Source organism: Oncorhynchus tshawytscha, linkage group LG06 (genome assembly GCF_018296145.1).
Source record: "Oncorhynchus tshawytscha isolate Ot180627B linkage group LG06, Otsh_v2.0, whole genome shotgun sequence".
Classification (NCBI taxonomy): Eukaryota; Metazoa; Chordata; class Actinopteri; order Salmoniformes; family Salmonidae; genus Oncorhynchus; species Oncorhynchus tshawytscha.
In genome coordinates, this window is record NC_056434.1 from 60,026,441 (window position 1) to 60,045,196 (window position 18,756).

The window sequence follows — 18,756 nt, forward strand, 5'->3', positions numbered from 1 at the left end:
TTTGAGCCACAGCAACCTCATATTTTGGGTTCCGGCAGCATGACATGGATGGGATAGAATGCTGTGAGCAGTGCATCAGGAGGGTGGCGCTGTTTGGTCACCAAGACCAGGCTGAACTTCTCAATGCGGTCCAGCATGAACTCAGTTCTGGCATACTGAGGACCATCTGTGGAGCGCACCAGGCTCAGGTACCTACCGGGAGACGACATACCTTGATATCAATCTCGCAATGAGAGGGCGCAGCCTTGCATTTTTTTACGTCTTACATCACCACTTAAATGTTGAGATGATCTATGCGCTGGCAGTGAGCGCTTGGTATTGTACCTCTCTTCTTGCAGGAGCTCCTTGTTCATCAGCTGCTCACTCAGCCCTGGGTTCACCTGGTCTAGCTGGTTCTGTACACTCTCAAACAAGTCCACCTCCATCATGTTAATAACCAAGGGCTTTCCGAACCTGCAGACAGGATTACATCAGAACAGCCTTTCTATTCATACATACATTTATCTGTTTCCTTATTCACTCCTTTATTTATACAAAAACAATATTTTTTGTGACATATTTACTGTTGGCAATTCAAATGAGCAGCCCGACCCTGAATTTGATATACATTAAGGTTTTACAGCAAACTCTTAAAAACACTTCTTACACCTGCTGCTGTCGTTGATGTGCATAACTCAAATTTAGGCTTAGGGTGCTCATTGCCGGCACCCCTGTAATATCTCTCTCTCACACCTGATGGCCCCCAGTAGAGCGAGTCTCAGTTTGTCAGGCTGCATGTCTCCAGGGTGCAAGGCGTCCAGGTAGTTAGTGTCTCTGTAGCGTAGAAATGTGGCAGCCTGACCATAGGTATCCACAAGCAGGGGCCACCTAACATCAGATACACAGCCAGTGTGGATAAACTTAATTAACTGAATCTAATGTTAAATTGTAAACAGAGCGATTAGCTAAATACAGAGAGATGAACAACCTGTTTGCGTTTTGTTTGAGCAGCTAACCTGAGGGCAAAAAGTCATACTAAAGTGAGTAAGTAATTATTATAATTTTTTTTACCTGCCATCCTGCTTGATCTTGCCGCCTACATCTTTAATAAGAACTTCCTCAAGGTCACGAACCGGGCAACGAACCCCACCACGGTCCAGGACAGCATCTTAGTTCACATAAACACACACTGTGAGAATATTACATTTTGTGTTGCTCCAGGGAAAGGTGTGTTTGTTTGTCTCTGTGTCTGTGTGTGTGGGGGGGGTGTACCTGCATGTGTGTGTGCGTGTGACATTACATACCACCACCAGACTGCTCTCTCAGTGTCAGCTTGGCAAGGGATAGTTTTCCTGCAGCCTCATGAGCTGCTATTTGAGCTTTTGCCAACACATCTTCAGCTTCATGAACCACCTTTATGCACGCACGCACACACACACACACACACACACACACACACACACACACACACACACACACACACACACACACACACACACACACACACACACACACACACACACACACACACACACACACACACACACACCAGTACTGAGACAATACATACATCAGTACTGAGACAATACAACTTTAGCAGTGTGCTAAAAAAGTACAGTGACTACCAGCAAGGTGACTTTAGCCTGCTCCTCCATACCCTTCCTCACACATGTATCATGTTCTGTGATCCTCTTATTCAGCTCAACGAAGGTCTTCTGCAGCTATATACACACAGAGGGCGAGTGACGTCAGAGTGATGAAAGGGACATTTTCCCTGTTCATCTTGTAACTATTGATTCCAGATGTGTCTTACCTCTCTTTGGCATCGCTCATGCTCTTTCTGGAGCTGATCCACCTCCCCTTTCAGGCTGGGGGAAAACACAGGCCATTTTTGGTTTGCACGTTTGCACTGTTTCCCCCTATCAGTGAACAATGTGTGGGGAAATCATGTCAGCTATCCTCTCTATCTGTCCTCAACTCAGCAAAAGTGACTATGCAGGACTGGCCTGATGACGTGACTTAACAGGACTCATGTGCCTTTGTGTTGAAGGAGAGGGGAAGTAGATAGATATAAACATATTACATATAGTACAAATAATGAGTGCACACAACATCTGATCTCTGGCCAAGCTATTCAGTTTCTCTTACTGTTCTGGCTAAATGGTGTACCTTACTCTGCTGTCTATGCTTTATGCATGAGACATGACCTAATTAGACTATGTTTGGGAGCATAGGGTTGGGTTTCGAGAGTGTCATACTCTACGAAAGGTTTCTGTTTTGAGTGGGAGGGGTTGAACACTTGGGCGTGACTCTTACCGGTCAGTCTCCGCCTCGTTCTGCTTTTCCTCTTCCTCCGCCCTCCTCTGTTCCTCTGCCTTCATCTTCGACAGCATGGAGTCAGTGGCACTCAGATCCCAGTTCTGTAAAGTGGCAACCACAGCCTCTTCAGAAGCCACCTGGAACATGTCCACAAACACATAAGCCCAAACATGGCTTGTAAAAACACAATTACACAGCCACCCTCTGTATCCGTCTCTCTCACACACACACACACACACACACACACACACACACACACACACACACACACACACACACACACACACACACACACACACACACACACACACACACACACACACACACACACACACACACACACACACACACACACACATACATACATACATACATACATACATACATACATACATACATACACACACACACACACACACACACACACACACACACACACACACACACACATATATAAAGAACCCGGATTATTGTCTATGCGCACACACAGTCACTCATACCTGCTCTGGAGTGCTACCATCCTCTGCATGGGTCCTCGGGTCTGCCCCAAGCTGTAGAAGAGTCTGCACTGCCCCAAGATGGCCTCCAAACGCAGCTCTGTAGATTGGAGTCCGTCCAAATGCACCCTATTAACAAAAAAAACCACTTCCTGACATACTTCTGCAATTGCTTAGGCCTTAGGCATGGACATTTAACTCCAATACTCAGAAAGATATATTTAGCTGTTTGCCTGCTGGAGAAAATTTGTGGAAGACAAATACTTTCAAAGAAAGGGTGTAAGTCAAGTCATGCTTGTTTTTTTTATTTAACCAGGCAAGTCGGTATTGAACAAATTCTTATTTACAATGACGGGGAGGGAACAGTGGGTTAACTGCCTTGTTCAGGGGCAAAACGACAGATTTTTACCTTGTCAGCTCAGGGATTTGATCTAGCAATTTTTCAGTTACTGGCCCAACACTCTAACCACTAGACTAACTGCCTATCAATAGATGTGAACAGTCGTGGCCAAAAGTTTTGAGAATGACACAAATATTAATTTCCACAAAGTTTCTTGCTTCAGTGTCTTTAGATATTTTTGTCAGATGTTACTATGGAATACTGAAGTATAATTACAAGCATTTCATAAGGGTCAAAGGCTTTTATTGACAATTACATGAAGTTGATGCAAAGAGACAATATTTGCAGTGTTGACCCTTCGTTTTCAAGACCTCTGCAATCCACCCTGGCATGCTGTGAATTAACTTCTGGGCCACATCCTGACTGATGGCAGCCCATTCTTGCATATTCAATGCTTGGAGTTTGTCAGAATTTGTGTGTTTTTGTTTGTCCACCCGCCTCTTGAGGATTGACCGATGGCTGATGGTAGCGCTCACCTTGTCTTCTCCACACAAGCTTTTCTTCGGATGCCCCAAACAATCAGAAAGGGGATTCATCAGAGAAAATGACTTTACCCCAGTCCTCAGCTGGTTGACCGAGGAAGAACAATGATTCCAAGCACCACCCTCCTTTTCAAGCTTCCAGTCTGTTATTCAAACTCAATCAGCATGACAGAGTGTTCTCCAGCCTTGTCCTCGTCAACACTCACACCTATGTTAACGAGAGAATCACTGACAAGATGTCAGCTTGTTCTTTTGTGGCAGGGCTGAAAAGCAGTGGAAATGTTTTTTTTGGGATTCATTTCATTTGCATGGCAAAGAGGGACTTTGCAATTAATTGCAATTCATCTGATCACCCTTCATAACATTCTGGAGTACATGCAAATTTCCATCATACAAACTGAGGCAGCAGACTTTGTGAAAATTAATATTTGTGTCATTCTCAAAACTTTTGGCCACGACTGTATGTTTGTGTGTGTCAGTGGGAATGGGTGGGTGAGGGAAGACACTCACTCTCATCTGACCAAGAGCTAATATTTATGTTCGTGCTGCATTCTCTCACCCGTGTGTTTATGTCCGCACCCCTTTCCACCAATAAGGTGATGACTTCCGGCTGACCCCCACCTGCTGCTTCTGACACTGCTGTGTTGCCATTGGCATCTGTGATGTTAATCATGAAAAGTTGGTTTAGCAGCCGCTGGCGTTTGCCTGCTTCATCCAACCCAAGGCCACGCTTTGTGTCCCTATCAGACACCTAGACAAGGACCAGTGCATCTATTAATCTTTGTCATGTCTTCATTACTTGTCCACACAGATCTCACAGATATCACATATCAGTCTCACCTCCTTCAAAATTGCTAACACTTCCTCTGCATCTCCATCGAACGCTGCTTCCAGAAGTCGAGTTCGCAGAAGCTGCTCTTCCTTCTTCCCCTTTCTCTCGTCCTCGTCCTTCTTCCTTTTCCACTCCGCCTCTTCCTGTTCTCTTCGTACCAGTGCCACAAAAGCCTGCAGGCCAATCAAAACACACCTTTCAGGGTACACACACTTCTCATTTTCAGAAACAATGACATTACATTGATTGTAGACTACAACACACTCAAGCACACTCACGGATGCTATTTGAAAGAAGAACAAGCAAAGGAGGAGATCTGAGTCAACGTGTAATGCCAAGAGTTCTATTACTCATGATTTCAAATTTCAATATGTTGATATACTTTATAAATCCAAACCTAACACTGTCATTTTCATATAATGTCATTTTCATACACTGTCATTTTCATATAATTAGCTAACCTCTTTCTCCAAGCGATCCATAAGGTCTTCATAGTCCTGTTTTTCCTTCTGTCTCCGAACCCGCTCTCGCCTGGCCAGCAGGCCTCGAGTGGCCCGCTGGATGGTCACTGCAGCTAGCTCCACTGGAGTCAGCTCTACATCTACAACAACAATAAACATGCATACAGTGAGTACAAACAAGTCCCTGTTATTTCAGTTTAGTTTCGATTTGCACATTTTTTATTTAGTTTTAGTTGTCTAAAAATATTTCTATTTCCTTTTTATATGATTTAGATCCAGTTTTAGTGTTTAGCTGCAGAAAGCATGCGTGGTAGGCTTGTAACCATTTGTGTCTGTGTTTTTTACTTCACTTATTGCAACTCTGGGGCAGTAATACATAAGATGATGGGTAAGGTTAGGTTAGGTTTCAATTATAAAGTAAATCCCAATATGACTTGGATTTAAAAGGAATAGCGTTGTGATTGGTGCAAAAAAATATGTTGGAAGGAAACAATCCAATGCTTTTTAACTGTAGTAGTACATGTAAGAAGAACCAAGTTAGATAGCCAGACAATTTTTCCCCTATTAGCTAGTGATCGCCTTCTCCTGGCTGCATTTACCCGCCAGATACAGTGGCTTATAAACCCAAAAGCTTGAAAACCCAACTCGACCCCATTCGATTTTCCCCCAAAGTTTAGAGAAAATAACTCAAACTGGACATAATTCATGATAGTTTTTATTTAATTTAGTTTTGGAATCAAAGTTAATTGTTTCAGTATAGTTTAGCCTCAGTACAGATTCATTGTATTGTCTTTGTCCGTCAAGGTTTATTTGTTCATTTCCTTTGTTCAACCAGATAAGTTAGAGAACATATTCTCTTTTACAATAACAACCTGACAAGAGTAACAAAGCAAAGCCACAGACTCACACAACAACACCCGTGCAGTATACATAAGATTGTACAGTCGACTTTACAGCCTAATCCTATCTGTACAGCCCAAATATTTGTTTAACCTGGAGGATTCCGTTTCTTTGTGCTGCTCAGTATGTTGAACTTGACGACGGCTATTTCTAGTTTTTATTATTATAATTTCCCATATAGGCCTATATGTTTAATAAACACAGCGCATTCGGAAAGTATTGAGAGCCCTTCACTTTTTCCACATTTTGTAACATTACACCCTTGTTCTAAAAATGGATCAACATCCCTCAACAATCTACACACAATACCCCATAATGACTAAGATTTTTTAAATAAAAAAATACACAAAAACTGAAATATTACATTTGCATAAGTATTCAGACCCTTTACTCAGTACTTTGTTGAAGCACCTTTGGCAGCAATTACAGCTTTGAGTCTTCTTGGCTATGACACTACAAGCTTGGCACAGCTGTATTTGGGGAGTTTCTCTCATTGTTCTCTGCAGATCCTCTCAAGCTCTGGAAGGTTGGATGGGGAGCGTCGCTGCACAGCTATTTTCAGGCCTCTCCAGAGATGTTCGATCGGGTTCAAGTACAGGCTCTGGCTGGACCACTCAAGGATATTCAGAGACTTGTCCCGAAGCCACTCCTGTGTTGTCTTGACTGTGTGCTTAGGGTCGTTGTCCTATTGGAAGGCAAACCTTCACCCCAGTCTGAGGTCCTGAGCAGGTTTTCATCAAGGATTTCTCTGTACTTTGCGCCGTTCATCATTCCCTCAATCCTGACTAGTCTCCCAGTCCATGTCGCTGAAAAACATCCCCACAGCATGAGCATGATGCTGCCACCACCATGCTTCAACGTGGGAATGGTATAGGCCAGGTGACGTGATGCTTGGCACTCAGGCCAAAGAGTTCTATCTTGGTTCCAACAAAAGGGCCGAGGCTTTTGTGAAGCGATGGGTAACGATGCTTCGAGGGTGACTGTTGACGTGTGCAGAGCGTCCCTGGTTCGCGCACAGGTCAGGGCGAGGGGACGGACGTAAAGCCTATACTGTTACATATAGACAGATGTGTGCCTTTCCAAATCATCTCAAATCAATTGAATTTACCACAAGTGGACTCCAATCAAGTTTTAGACATCTCAAGAATGATCAAAGGAAACGGCATGCACCTGAGCTCAATTTTGAGTCTCATAGCAAAGGGTCAGAATACTTATGTAAATACGTTATTTCTTTCGATTTTTCATTATCAGGTATTGTGTGTAGATTGATGTGGATTTTCTTTTTATCTAATCCATTTTAGAATAAGGCTGTAACGTAACAAAATGTTGAAAAAGTGAAGGGGTCTGAATATTTTCCAAATGCACTGTATATGGTTTATCAATTTTTATTTAAGTTGATTTGCTGCATTTATCTAAATAAAAGTTTTGTATTAAATGGAAATAATAATATACTGTACATAAAAGGAATGTAGGCCTAGTATTTCATACCATCTCATGAATACCATCTGAGAGCTACAGCTGAAAAGGCTTTCAACTGTAACGGTTTTCTTGAGGTGAAGGAGAGGCGGACCAAAGCGCAGCGTGGTTATTTTGATTCACGTTTAATAAAGCACTTCACATGAACAAACTAACAAAAAACGTGAAAACCCAAAACAGTCCTATCTGGTGCAAACACAGAGACAGGAACAATCACCCACCAACACACAGTGAAACCCAGGCTACCTAAGTATGATTCTCAATCTGAGACAACTAATGACACCTGCCTCTGATTGAGAACCATACTAGGCCGAAACATAGAAAAACAAACATAGACTGCCCACCCCAACTCACGCCCTGACCATACTAAATAATGACAAAACAAAGGAAATAAAGGTCAGAACGTGACATCAACATAATTGCTCATTTGTTAACTAAAGGAGTACGGCAACAGCTGTCAAAGCTATGAATCCCGCTCTATGATATGTAGTGAGGCAATTATTTATGTACTGAAGACAACTTAATTTTACATGCTCTACAGCAGGGTTCCCCAAATGGCGGCCCGCTGTGAATTTGGCATGCCGGTGGTTTTATTTGCCCCCCCCCCCCACAAGTTTTATGAGAAAAAAAAATGTATAAAATAAGAAATTGGTTATTTTATTATTTTATTGTGGGGGTGAGGGGGGGCCTTTTCATTGTTGGACATAAAAGAACGTAAAAACACCAGGAAATCAGCTCCAATGGATTTTAATTTTGAAAATCTGTTCCCAAAGTTCCCACGGATAACAGAGAGATGTTTTGGGCTCCCGGGTGGCGCAGCGGTCTAAGGCATTGCATCTCAGTGCTAGAGGCATCACGACAGACACCCTGGTTTGAATCCAGGTTGTATCACAACCGGCCATGATTGGGAGTCCCATACGGTGGTGCACAATTGGCCCAGCGTCGTCCAGGTTTGGCTGGTATAGGCTGTCATTGTAAATAAGAATTTGTTCTTAACTGACTTGCCTAGATAAATAAAGGTAAAAAAATATATAAAAATAACTGAGGTACTAAATGCGCTTTACATAGTAGGGGGAAACTCACCTCATCCACCATCAATGTGTAGCACCCAACTCAGTGATGCACAGCGACCATTTTTGTGCCAGAACTCTCACCACACATCAACTATCAGGTGTAGAGGTGAGGAGTGATATACGCCAATTAGGAATGAGGGGGATGATTAGATGGCCATGATGGAATGTGGCCAGGTTGGAAATTTTGCCATGACACCAGGGCGTACACCCCTACTCTTACAATAAATCCCATTGGGATTTTGAATGACCACAGAAAGTCAGGACACCCATTTTAACGTCCCATCTGAAAGACGGCACCCTGCACAGGTCAATGTTTCCAAATGTAATCAAGGTTTTTGTCACGTTCGTTGATGGAATGAGGAGACCAAGGTGCAGAGTGGTAGGCGTACATCTTTCTTTTATTAAATGACACCGAAAAATCAACAAAATACAAATGACCGTAAAGCTATATGCAGTGCAGAAGACAACTACACAAAAACAAGATCCCACAAACTAAAGGTGGAAAAAGGCTGCCTAAGTATAATCCCCAATCAGAGACAACGATAGACAGCTGCCTCTGATTGGGAACCATACCCGGCCAACAAAGAAATAGAAAAACTAGAATGCCCACCCAAATCACACCCCGACCTAACCAAATAGAGAAATAAAAGGCTCTCTAAGGTCAGGGCGTGACAGTTTTAGTCAAATATTATATCTGTTTAGGCTTCTTGCGGTAAATTTGCAGTCTAAATGTTTTATTTTTTATTATGTTTCGGCCCCCGATCATCCGCTCAAGAAAAAATGTGCTTGCGGCTGAATGTAGTTGATGTTCCCTTCTCTATAGTTCCTACTGCTCCCATGTGTGCCTTGGGTGGTGCCTGCAGGAAACAATGAGGGATTGTTTTCAAGCTTGCATAATTTCCTTTGACCACATCAGACTCCCTTGGGTGTAATGAAGAGTAACAGACAGTTGTGTAATGTAAGCAATGTGTTCATTCTTTTGAACTCCAGGGTGGTTTATGAATGTGTGATTGCACACTGTCCCCGGTAAGAAGAACACAGCCGATCCTAGGGAAAAATTATTATTCTCTCCTTTTTTTCCCACCCCTTTTTCATGGTATCCAATTGGTAGTTACAGTCTTGTCTCATCGCTGCAACTCCCGTATGGACTCGGGAGAGGCGTGCGTCCTCCGAAACACAACCAAGCCACACTGCTTCTTGACACAATGCCCACTTAACCCGGAAGCCATCCGCACCAATGTGTCAACGGAAACACCATACACCTAGCGACCATGTCAGCGCCCAGCCAGCCACAGGAGTCACTAGTGCGCGATGGGACAAGAACCTCCCTGCCGGGCCAAACCCTCCCCTAACTAGGACGACGCTGTGCCAATTGTGCGCTGTCCCATGGGTCTCCCAGTCGCGGACGGCTGCAACAGAGTCCGGACTCTAGTGGCACAGCTAGCACTGCAATGCAGTGCCTTTGACCACTGCACCACTCTGGAGGCAATTATTATTCTCTTCTGGTCGAGTCCTAACTTGAGATGAGCATGCTTAACTGGCTTTCTCATAAATCAAGCAACACAATATAGTCTATCATGCCCTGAGCGACAGCAGCTTTTTAGATCTCAGGGAAGTATCCTGTCACCAATGTACCTCAGCCAACATACTACGGGCGAGTTTCACTTCTACTACACAAGCATTAGGCACACAGATCTCAACTGATGACTATGGCCTAGGTATATGAGGACAATCAAAAAAGCACTTCTTTACATTGTTGCAATGGAAGTAAGCTAAAGGTACATTGACTAATTTGGCATGATAAGAATGAGCAATGCAGAGCAGTACTTTTCTTTGGTGGTTGCACTGTCTTGGCACTGGCAGAGGTGTTACGTCTTGTCTTGGCAGCATCAGCTTTGCCTTTGGACTGGCCACCCTGGGTCACACCAGTGCTCTGTCTGCGCTGGGGGGAGGCACCTTCCAGAGCACAAACAAAGAGGGGAAATTAGACTACACATTAAGCGAAAGAGAAACACATCTCTATGTACAGACGGCCGACACAGTTAATGTGATGGTAACCAAAACCAATTAACCAAAACATGTACCATCACAAGTTTAGGTACATACTTAAATTTTTACAGCAAAGTAAAGTAATGAAACAGGCAGGGAGCAGGTTTCGAACCCTCGACCTTCTAGCCCGAGGTCCGGCGCGTGTCGAGTTCCACGATTATAAACCCAGGGTCCTTACACTAATTTAATGTTACTTGGTGTTTAAAATGGGCTGGAGATATTGGTAACTTGTTAACGTTAATTGATATAAAGCCTATTAAACAGCTTCAACCTCCAATTGTTTTGCATCTTCATTTCAGACAACATTTTACTTAGGCCTAAAATACTTTCATATTCGGGAATCAGATCCCCAATGGCTAACGTCGTTAGACACCTCTACTTGAAGTTTAATTCCAATGCTAGTCATGGTTTGCATACCTGCATCTGATGATTGGACTGCTCCCTTCGACGGTGCCTTGGCTCTAGTTTTCCCTGGGCTCTTAGTACTACGTGAATTCATATTTTGTCCAAATAATAGTTCGACGAACCAGCCTAGAAGCCCATTACTCTAGTACAATTAGCCAAAAATACATTATGGTTTCAAACCTACGCAAATTAGCTGTTGGATTCACAATCCCTTCCTGAACTCTCACTGGTCACCATAGTAACACTTGCGCGGCTTGGTCTCACGCGAAGGTAAAATAGAAATAGAATGAATAGAATGGGTTTGTCAACGTTCAAGTCAATAGGCGCGTTCTAGCGGATGTCTTTTGTCAACTCGGTAACCATTCTTGGTCAACGCCTTTCAAAGTGTGTTGCATTTTGAAAGTGTGTTGCATTGTCTGACTTGCGCCTACCAATTACTGTATACACTGAGTGTACAAAACATTAGGAACACCTTCCTAATACTCAGTTGCACCCCCCTTTTGCCCTCAGAACAACCACATTTCGTCGGAGCATGGACTCTACAAGATGTCGAAAGCGTTCCACAGGGATGCTGGCCCATGTTGACCCCAATGCTTCCCACAGTTGTGTCAAGTTTGATGAATGTACTTTGGGTGGTGGACCATTCAAACACACAGGAAACTGTTTAGCGTGAAAACACCGGCAGTATTGCAGTTCTTGACACACTCAAACCGTTGCGCCTGGCACCTACTACCACATCCCGTTCAAAGGCACTTAAACCTTATTAACAAATATCAACAAACAAGAGGAATAGTCACATGCAAATAAGCATACATACAAACTATTTACATTGCCAGGAATCCTAAACAAACAAATCATATTCATTAATAATACAACAAGTTTTAATTGCATTTTTGTTTGAATTAGACCATTTGCATTTGTGAGTATGAAACGTACCTAATATTATTAGCAGTTTAATTAAATATACTACATCTTTATCAATGTCAGAATTTCTGAAATAAATCATTATATATCAAAACCATTAAATAGTACAACCGGTCCTATTTGTTTTGTAACAAAATTCTGTATGTCAATCCCAAAAATTATACTATAAATACAGGTAAAAAAACAAATGCAAAATGGTCTCCTTCTCCATTCCACAGAAATCACATTTATAATCAATATTCAGCTTGAATCTTTCCAAAACATGTTTCACAGGATAAATGCTATGTAACATTTTAAATGAAACTTCCTATACCTTGTTACTGATACAATATTTGTTAGCAATTTTCCATGCTCTCCCCCATGTTATATCACCATAGATATTTGACCAAAAGAATTGTAGTATCACAAACAATTTTCCTAATCTGTTTATTACTACATTCATCTTTGATGTTAATGTTGCCAATTAATATATTTTAATGTAAATATATGTTTACTTACATCAACCACAGAGGAATTTAAAAGAGATACAACACCCCTTGGAATCGCATCAAAAACAATTGCATATTCTTTCGGGGTTATTGGAATTTTTAATTTATCAAGAAATTCCCCATATGAGAGTAGATATCCATCCTCATTCAGTAACTGACCAACCAAAATCATTTTATTCTCAAACCAGTTACGAAAAAAAGAGACTTATTTTTAAATCGTATATCTTTGCTGTTCCATAGATAGTATCTGTGAGGCGGGGGAATTTTTTTAAATTTTATTTTATTTTACCTTTATTTAACTAGGCAAGTCAGTTAAGAACAAATTCTTGTTTTCAATGATGGCCCAGGAACAGTGGGTTAACTGCCTTGTTCAGGGGATGTGTTTATACGCAAACATCCAAGCTAAAATCGCCTGCAAGTGACATCAATAAGGGCTGTAGCTACTCCAGGGAGTGATGTGCAGCCTCTCGTTGAGTAAGTAAAGTTGAAGGGTGACCGGGGGACTGCAGGCTGTCATATAATATATCCTTATAACTTCCTCTGTGTGCAAGTTTAAAATAATCGGTTCAATGACATACATATTGTGCACTATAAGCAATTATTGTTATCATGATTGTCCTCAAATAATTTTTTTGTTTTTTACAAAGAGATTTTCCTATTCACTATCATGGGGGGATTCTGTTTTCTGCTAACAATGCTGTAACGCGCTCGGCCTTGAACTTACGTGGCTTCATTGAGAGGGGTCAGTCGTTCTCCCCTGGCGCCAACGTGTAGACTGCATGAACTTTAGAAAAATCATGTGATCAAAGGTCATGAAGTTTTGACTGCAGTCGACTGCAAGTTTCTGCAGTTGCTCTTCAATTCAATTCAAGGGGCTTTATTGGCATGGGAAACATATGTTAACATCGCCAAAGCAAGTGAAGTAGGTCATATATAAAAGTGAAATAAACAATAAAAAATAACAGTAAGCATTACACTCACATAAGTTCCAAAAGAATAAAGACATTACAAATGTCATATCATGTATATATATATATATATATAGTGTTGAACGATTGGCAAATGGTCAAAATACAAAAGGGAAATTAAATAAATGTAAATATGGGTTGTATTTACAATGGTGTTTGTTCTTCACTGGTTGCCCTTTTCTTGTGGTAACAGGTCACAAATCTTGCTGATGTGATGGCACACTGGTATTTCACCCAGTAGATATGGGAGTTTGTCAAAATCGGTTTGTTTTCAAATTCTTTGTGGATCTGTGTAATCTGAGGGAAATATATGTCTCTAATATGGTCATACATTTGGCATGAGGTTAGGAAGTGCAGCTCAGTTTCCACCACATTTTGTGGGCAGTGTGCGCATAGCGTGTCTTCTCTTGAGAGCCAGGTCTGCCTACAGCGGCCTTTCTCAATAGCAAGGCTATGCTCACTGAGTCTGTACATAGTCAAAGCTTTCCTTAAGTTTGGGTCAGTCACAGTGGTCAGGTATTCTGCCACTGTGTACTCTCTGTTTAGGGCCAAATAGCATTCTAGTTTGCTCTGTTTTTTTGTTAATTCTTTCCAATGTGTCAAGTAATTATCTTTTTGTTTTCCCATGATTTGGTTGGGTCTAATTTTGTTGCTGTCCTGGGGCTCTGTGGGGTCTGTTTGTGTTTGTGAACAGAGCCCCAGAACCAGCTTGCTTAGGGGACTCTTCTCCAGGTTCATCTCTCTGTAGGTGATGGCTTTGTTTTGGAAGGTTTGGGAATCGCTTCCTTTTAGGTGGTTGTACAATTTAACGTCTCTTTTCTGGATTTTGATCATTAGCGGGTATCAGCCTAATTCTGCTCTGCATTATTTGGTGTTTTACATTGTACACAGAGGATATTTTTGCAGAATTCTGCATGCAGTCTCAATTTGGTGTTTGTCCCATTTTGTGAATTCTTTGTTGGTGAGCAGAACCCAGACCTCACAACCATAAAGGGCAATGGGTTCTATAACTGATTCAAGTATTTTTAGCCAGATCCTATTTGGTATGTCTAATTTTATGTTCCTTTTGATGGCATAGAAGGCCCTTCTTGCCTTGTCTCTCAGATCGTTCACAGCTTTATGGAAGTTACCTGTGGAGCTGATGTTTAGGCCAAGGTATGTATAGTTTTTTGTGTGCTCTAGGGCAACAGTGTCTAGATGGAATTTGTATTGGTGGTCCTGGTGACTGGACCTTTTTTGGAACACCATTATTTTGGTCTTACTGAGAAATACTGTCAGGGCTCTTCACCAACTTCATCCTGCAGCCATCGCCTGCATTGTGGGAGGCTCTATTGTCAACCATTCATTAGCTACCTTGATCCAAACAAACTATATATTTTGCATTTTTATTTACTGTTCCATATTTTATTTAACTAATACCTGTTGTCTTGCATTTGTTCTGGTGTCTTGTATAGAATACTATCCTAGTAGCAGTCAGATATTTACAATTTGCAGTATTCTGTTGTCTTGTATAGAATACTATCCTAGTAGCAGTCAGATATTTACAAACGAGGCTAGTATTTTGCCAAGAATCTACCTAACTTGCTAGCTACTTACCTACCTAGATGATATTAGAAACATACCCTTATTTTACCAAATCCTCTTCTCCGTCAGCCAGTGGAGGTTTATATTTCATCCCATAGAATGTCTGCCAACTATATGAACAAGGTGAAATCTATTTTAATTAATGGTGTCAGAAGGCACTGCTGTATTAAAGCAATTCAAAACTGGCATGTTCTGTTGAGGACTCAAATCCCAATTTAACTAATTGCAGAATGTATCCATAATTATGAATGAATAAGCATATTTATTTGAAAAGAATGCACCTAGTCACACCAATCCCGTCAAACACCTGAACTCCAACAATGACATTGTTTTAAATAAATCGAAATAGTAAACAATGCATAAATATGCCTTTTATACATAACATATAAACATCTGACTTGAAGTAAAGATTACATTTACTTAAATTATCAAAAATATCTTCCCAACTATTTTGCAATCTGTATGGCACAGCTTGTCAACATCCTGGTTCTTAAATTAAACTGGTATATTTTCCTATTTATACTATTCTTGTTCCTCCCCCAGTTTTGATCCTTTGTATTAGGCAGACAGACCAGTTCCCTACCTCCTTCTACTGCCACCTGCCTTCTCCATTTTTGGGGTAGTGCTGTAATCAATTGGTTGTAATCTTGGACTGACCAGACCTTCCCATGTAATTCCGATAGCTCCATGAAATACATAATTCTACCCCTCCAATTTACAATATAATTTAAAAACAGAATAGCCTTCTCAAACAAATTTTCCATAAATACAAATATTTTATCAACCAGCACATTTGAGTTCATTCATAATATTTGTTGTAATATTTGTTCTATCTTTTCTGGGGGATGAATTTGAAATGGTAACCATCTCTGCATTGCTTGTTTGAAAAAGTGAGATACTTTGAACAGGGTTTCATTTTCAATGAATCGAAAATGAGAAATGGCAATCTGCACAAAGCAAAAAGGCCATTTTTAAACAAGGGATGAGCTTTCCTTAGTAATCTACTTGGGAACAATTTTGGATTCAAGTAAAGCTTTTGTATAAGTGAAGCTTTTAGAGAGAGCTTTTGTGCTTCTATATTTAATCATCTCAGCCCACCCAGTTTATATTCATTATATAGATATGCACGCTTCATCTTGTCTGGTTTAGCATCCCAGATGAAGCAACAACAACAAAAAAGTATGAAACATCCGGAGTAGGCAGCGCCATAAATAACTGAGTAAACTGAGATATGACTAAGGAGTTAATCTGTGTAATTTTTTTCATAAATAGAAAGGTATTTACCTCTCCATGGTTGCAGGATTTTGTCTATTTTTCTTAGTTTTCTATTGAAATTCATTGTGTAGAGCTAATTTATATATTTTGTGATATGAATACCAAGTACAGTGCATTCAGAAAGTATTCAGACCCCTTCCCTTTTTCCACAATGATTAAATTGTTTTTTCCCTCATCAATCTACACACAATACCCCATAATGACAAAGTGAAAAGTTTTTTAGAAATTTTAGAAAATGTATTAAATATAAAAAACAGAAATACCATATTTACATAAGTATTCAGACCCTTGCTATGAGACTCGAAATTGAGCTCCGGTGTATCCTGTTTCCATTGATCACCCTTGAGATGTTTCAACAACTTGATTGGAGTCCACCTGTGGTAACTTCAATTGATTGGACATGATTTGGAAAGGCACACGCCTGTCTATATAATGTTCCACAGTTGACAGACCAAAGACCAAGCCATGAGGTCGAAGGAATTGTCCGTAGAGCTCTGAGGCAGGATTGTGTCGAGGAACGGAACTGGGGAAGACTATCTAAAAAATGTCTGCAGCATTGAAGGTCCCCAATAACACAGTGGCTGCTATCATTCTTAAATGGAAGAAGTTTGGAAACACCAAGACTCTTCCTAGAGCTGGCTGCCTGGCCAAACTGAGTAATCGAAGGGAGAAGGAAGGTAGGTGTGCCTCAGGGAGGTGACCAAGAACCCGATGGTCACTCTGACAGATCTCCAGAGTTTATCTGTGGAGATGAGAGAACCTTCCAGAAGGACAACCATCTCTGCAGTACTCCACCAATCAGGCCTTTATGGTAGAGTGGCAAGACGGAAGCCACTCCTTAGTAAAAGGCACATGACAGCCCGCTTGGAGTTTGCTAAAGGACTCTCAGACCATGAGAAACAAGATTCTCTGGTCTGATGAAATCAAGGCTGAAGTCTTTGGATTGAATGCCAAGCGTGGAACCTGGCACCATCCCCACAGTGGAGCATGGTGGTGGCAGCATAATGCTGTGGGGATATTTCTCAGCAGCAGGGATTGGGAGACTATTCAGGACCAAGGGAAAGATGAACGGAGCAAAGTACAGAAAGATTATTGATGAAAACCTGCTCCAGAGCACTCATGACCTCAGACTGGGGCGAAGGTTCACCTTCCAACAAGACAACGACACTAAGCACACAGCCAAGACAATTAGGGGGTGGCTTCAAGACAAGTCTCTGAATGTCCTTGCGTGTCCCAGCCAGAGCCCAGACTTGAACCCGATCTAACATCTCTGGAGAGACCTGAAAATAACTGTGCAGCGACGCTCCTCAGCCAACCTGACAGAGCTTGAGAAGATCTGCAGAGAAGAATGGGAAAACTCCCTAAATACAGGTAGGCCAAGCTGGTAGCATCATTCCCAAGAAGACTCAAGGATGTAATTGCTGCCAAAGGTGCTTCAACAAAGAAAGGGTCTGACTACTGAATATTTTGCAAAAATGTCTAAAAACCTGTTTTTGCTTTGTCATTTGTGTGTGATGTGGGGCAAAACATATTTCATCCATTTTAGAATAAGGCTGTAACGTAACGAAATGTGGAAAAAGACAAGGGGTTTGAATACTTTCCGAATGCACTGTATGTCTATTTCAAAGTCAGACCATTTCATAGGTAAACTGCAGGGTAATGTAAAAATTTTTTTTTAAAGATCCAATACGTAATATGGTCATTATGTTTTAGTCCAGAGTGGCCAGAAAAGTTATCTAGATCTTCAATGAGACATTGCAGGGATCTAGCTTGCGGACTTAATATAAAATTTGAGTCATCAGCATACAAGGACACCTTTGTTTTTAAGCCTTTGATTTCAAATCCTCTAATGTTGTTATTTGATCTGATTTTAATAGCTACAGTAGCACTTCGATGGCCATAACAAATAAATATACTGACAGCAGACACCCTTGTTTTACTCCTCTTGTAGCAACTAGACCATGAAGGCCTGATTCACGCAGTCTTCTCTGTTGATGTTGACAGTTGATGTTGAGATGTGTCTGTTGCTTGAACTTTGTGAAGCATTTATTTGCGCTGCAATCTGAGGTGAACTTATCCTCTGCAGGAGAAGTAACTCTGGGTCTTTAATTCCTGTGGCGGTCCTCATGAGAGCCAGTTTCATCATAGCGCTTGCTGGTTTTTGTGACTGAAATTGAAGAAACTTTCAAAGTTCTTGACATTTTCAGGATTGACTGACTTTCATGTCTTAAAGTAATAATAGACTGTTGTTTCTCTTTGCTTATTTGAGCTGTTCTTACCATAACTTGAACTTGGTCTTTTACCAAATTGGGCTATCTTCTGTATACCCCCTACCTTGTCACAACACAACTGATTGGCTCAAACGCATTAAGAAGGAAAGAAATTCCACAAATTAACTTTTAAGATGGCACACCTGTTAATTGAAATGCATTCCAGGTGACTACCTCATGAAGCTGGTTGAGAGAATGTCAACCATGTGCAAAGCTGTCATCAAGGAAAAGGGTAGCTACTTGAAGAATCTGTTTTGTTTAACACTTTCTTGGTTACTACATGATTCCATATGTGTTATTTCATAGTTTTGATCTCTTCACTATTATTCTACAATGTAGAAAATATGAAAAATAAAGAAAAACCCTTGAATGAG

General features: G+C 41.1%; 1 protein-coding gene across 1 annotated transcript; it reads right to left on the minus strand.

The window, feature by feature from the left end:
* Positions 1-1,123: 1,123 nt before the first annotated feature.
* On the minus strand, positions 1,124-11,310 carry LOC112252783 (IQ motif and ankyrin repeat domain-containing protein 1). The gene is made up of 11 exons (XM_042323467.1): positions 10,886-11,310; positions 10,247-10,375; positions 4,971-5,110; positions 4,518-4,682; positions 4,237-4,428; positions 2,799-2,924; positions 2,296-2,435; positions 1,793-1,898; positions 1,637-1,700; positions 1,284-1,392; positions 1,124-1,147 (listed from the first exon to the last, which is right to left on the minus strand). Exons 1-10 carry the CDS (start codon positions 10,965-10,967, stop codon positions 1,382-1,384), a joined length of 1,155 nt encoding a protein of 384 aa, XP_042179401.1. The 5' UTR covers positions 10,968-11,310; the 3' UTR covers positions 1,124-1,147; positions 1,284-1,381.
* Between the last annotated feature and the right edge of the window lie 7,446 nt (positions 11,311-18,756).

Coding starts and splice junctions, on each gene's coding strand:
- LOC112252783 (XM_042323467.1), bottom strand. CDS start 10,967: ATGAATTCACGTAGTACTAAGAGCCCAGGGAAAACTAGAGCCAAGGCA. Junction 4,429..4,517: donor TGTTAGCAATTTTGAAGGAG/GTGAGACTGATA, acceptor GTCCTTGTCTAG/GTGTCTGATAGGGACACAAA. Junction 2,925..4,236: donor GTGCGGACATAAACACACGG/GTGAGAGAATGC, acceptor TTTTGTTAATAG/GGTGCATTTGGACGGACTCC.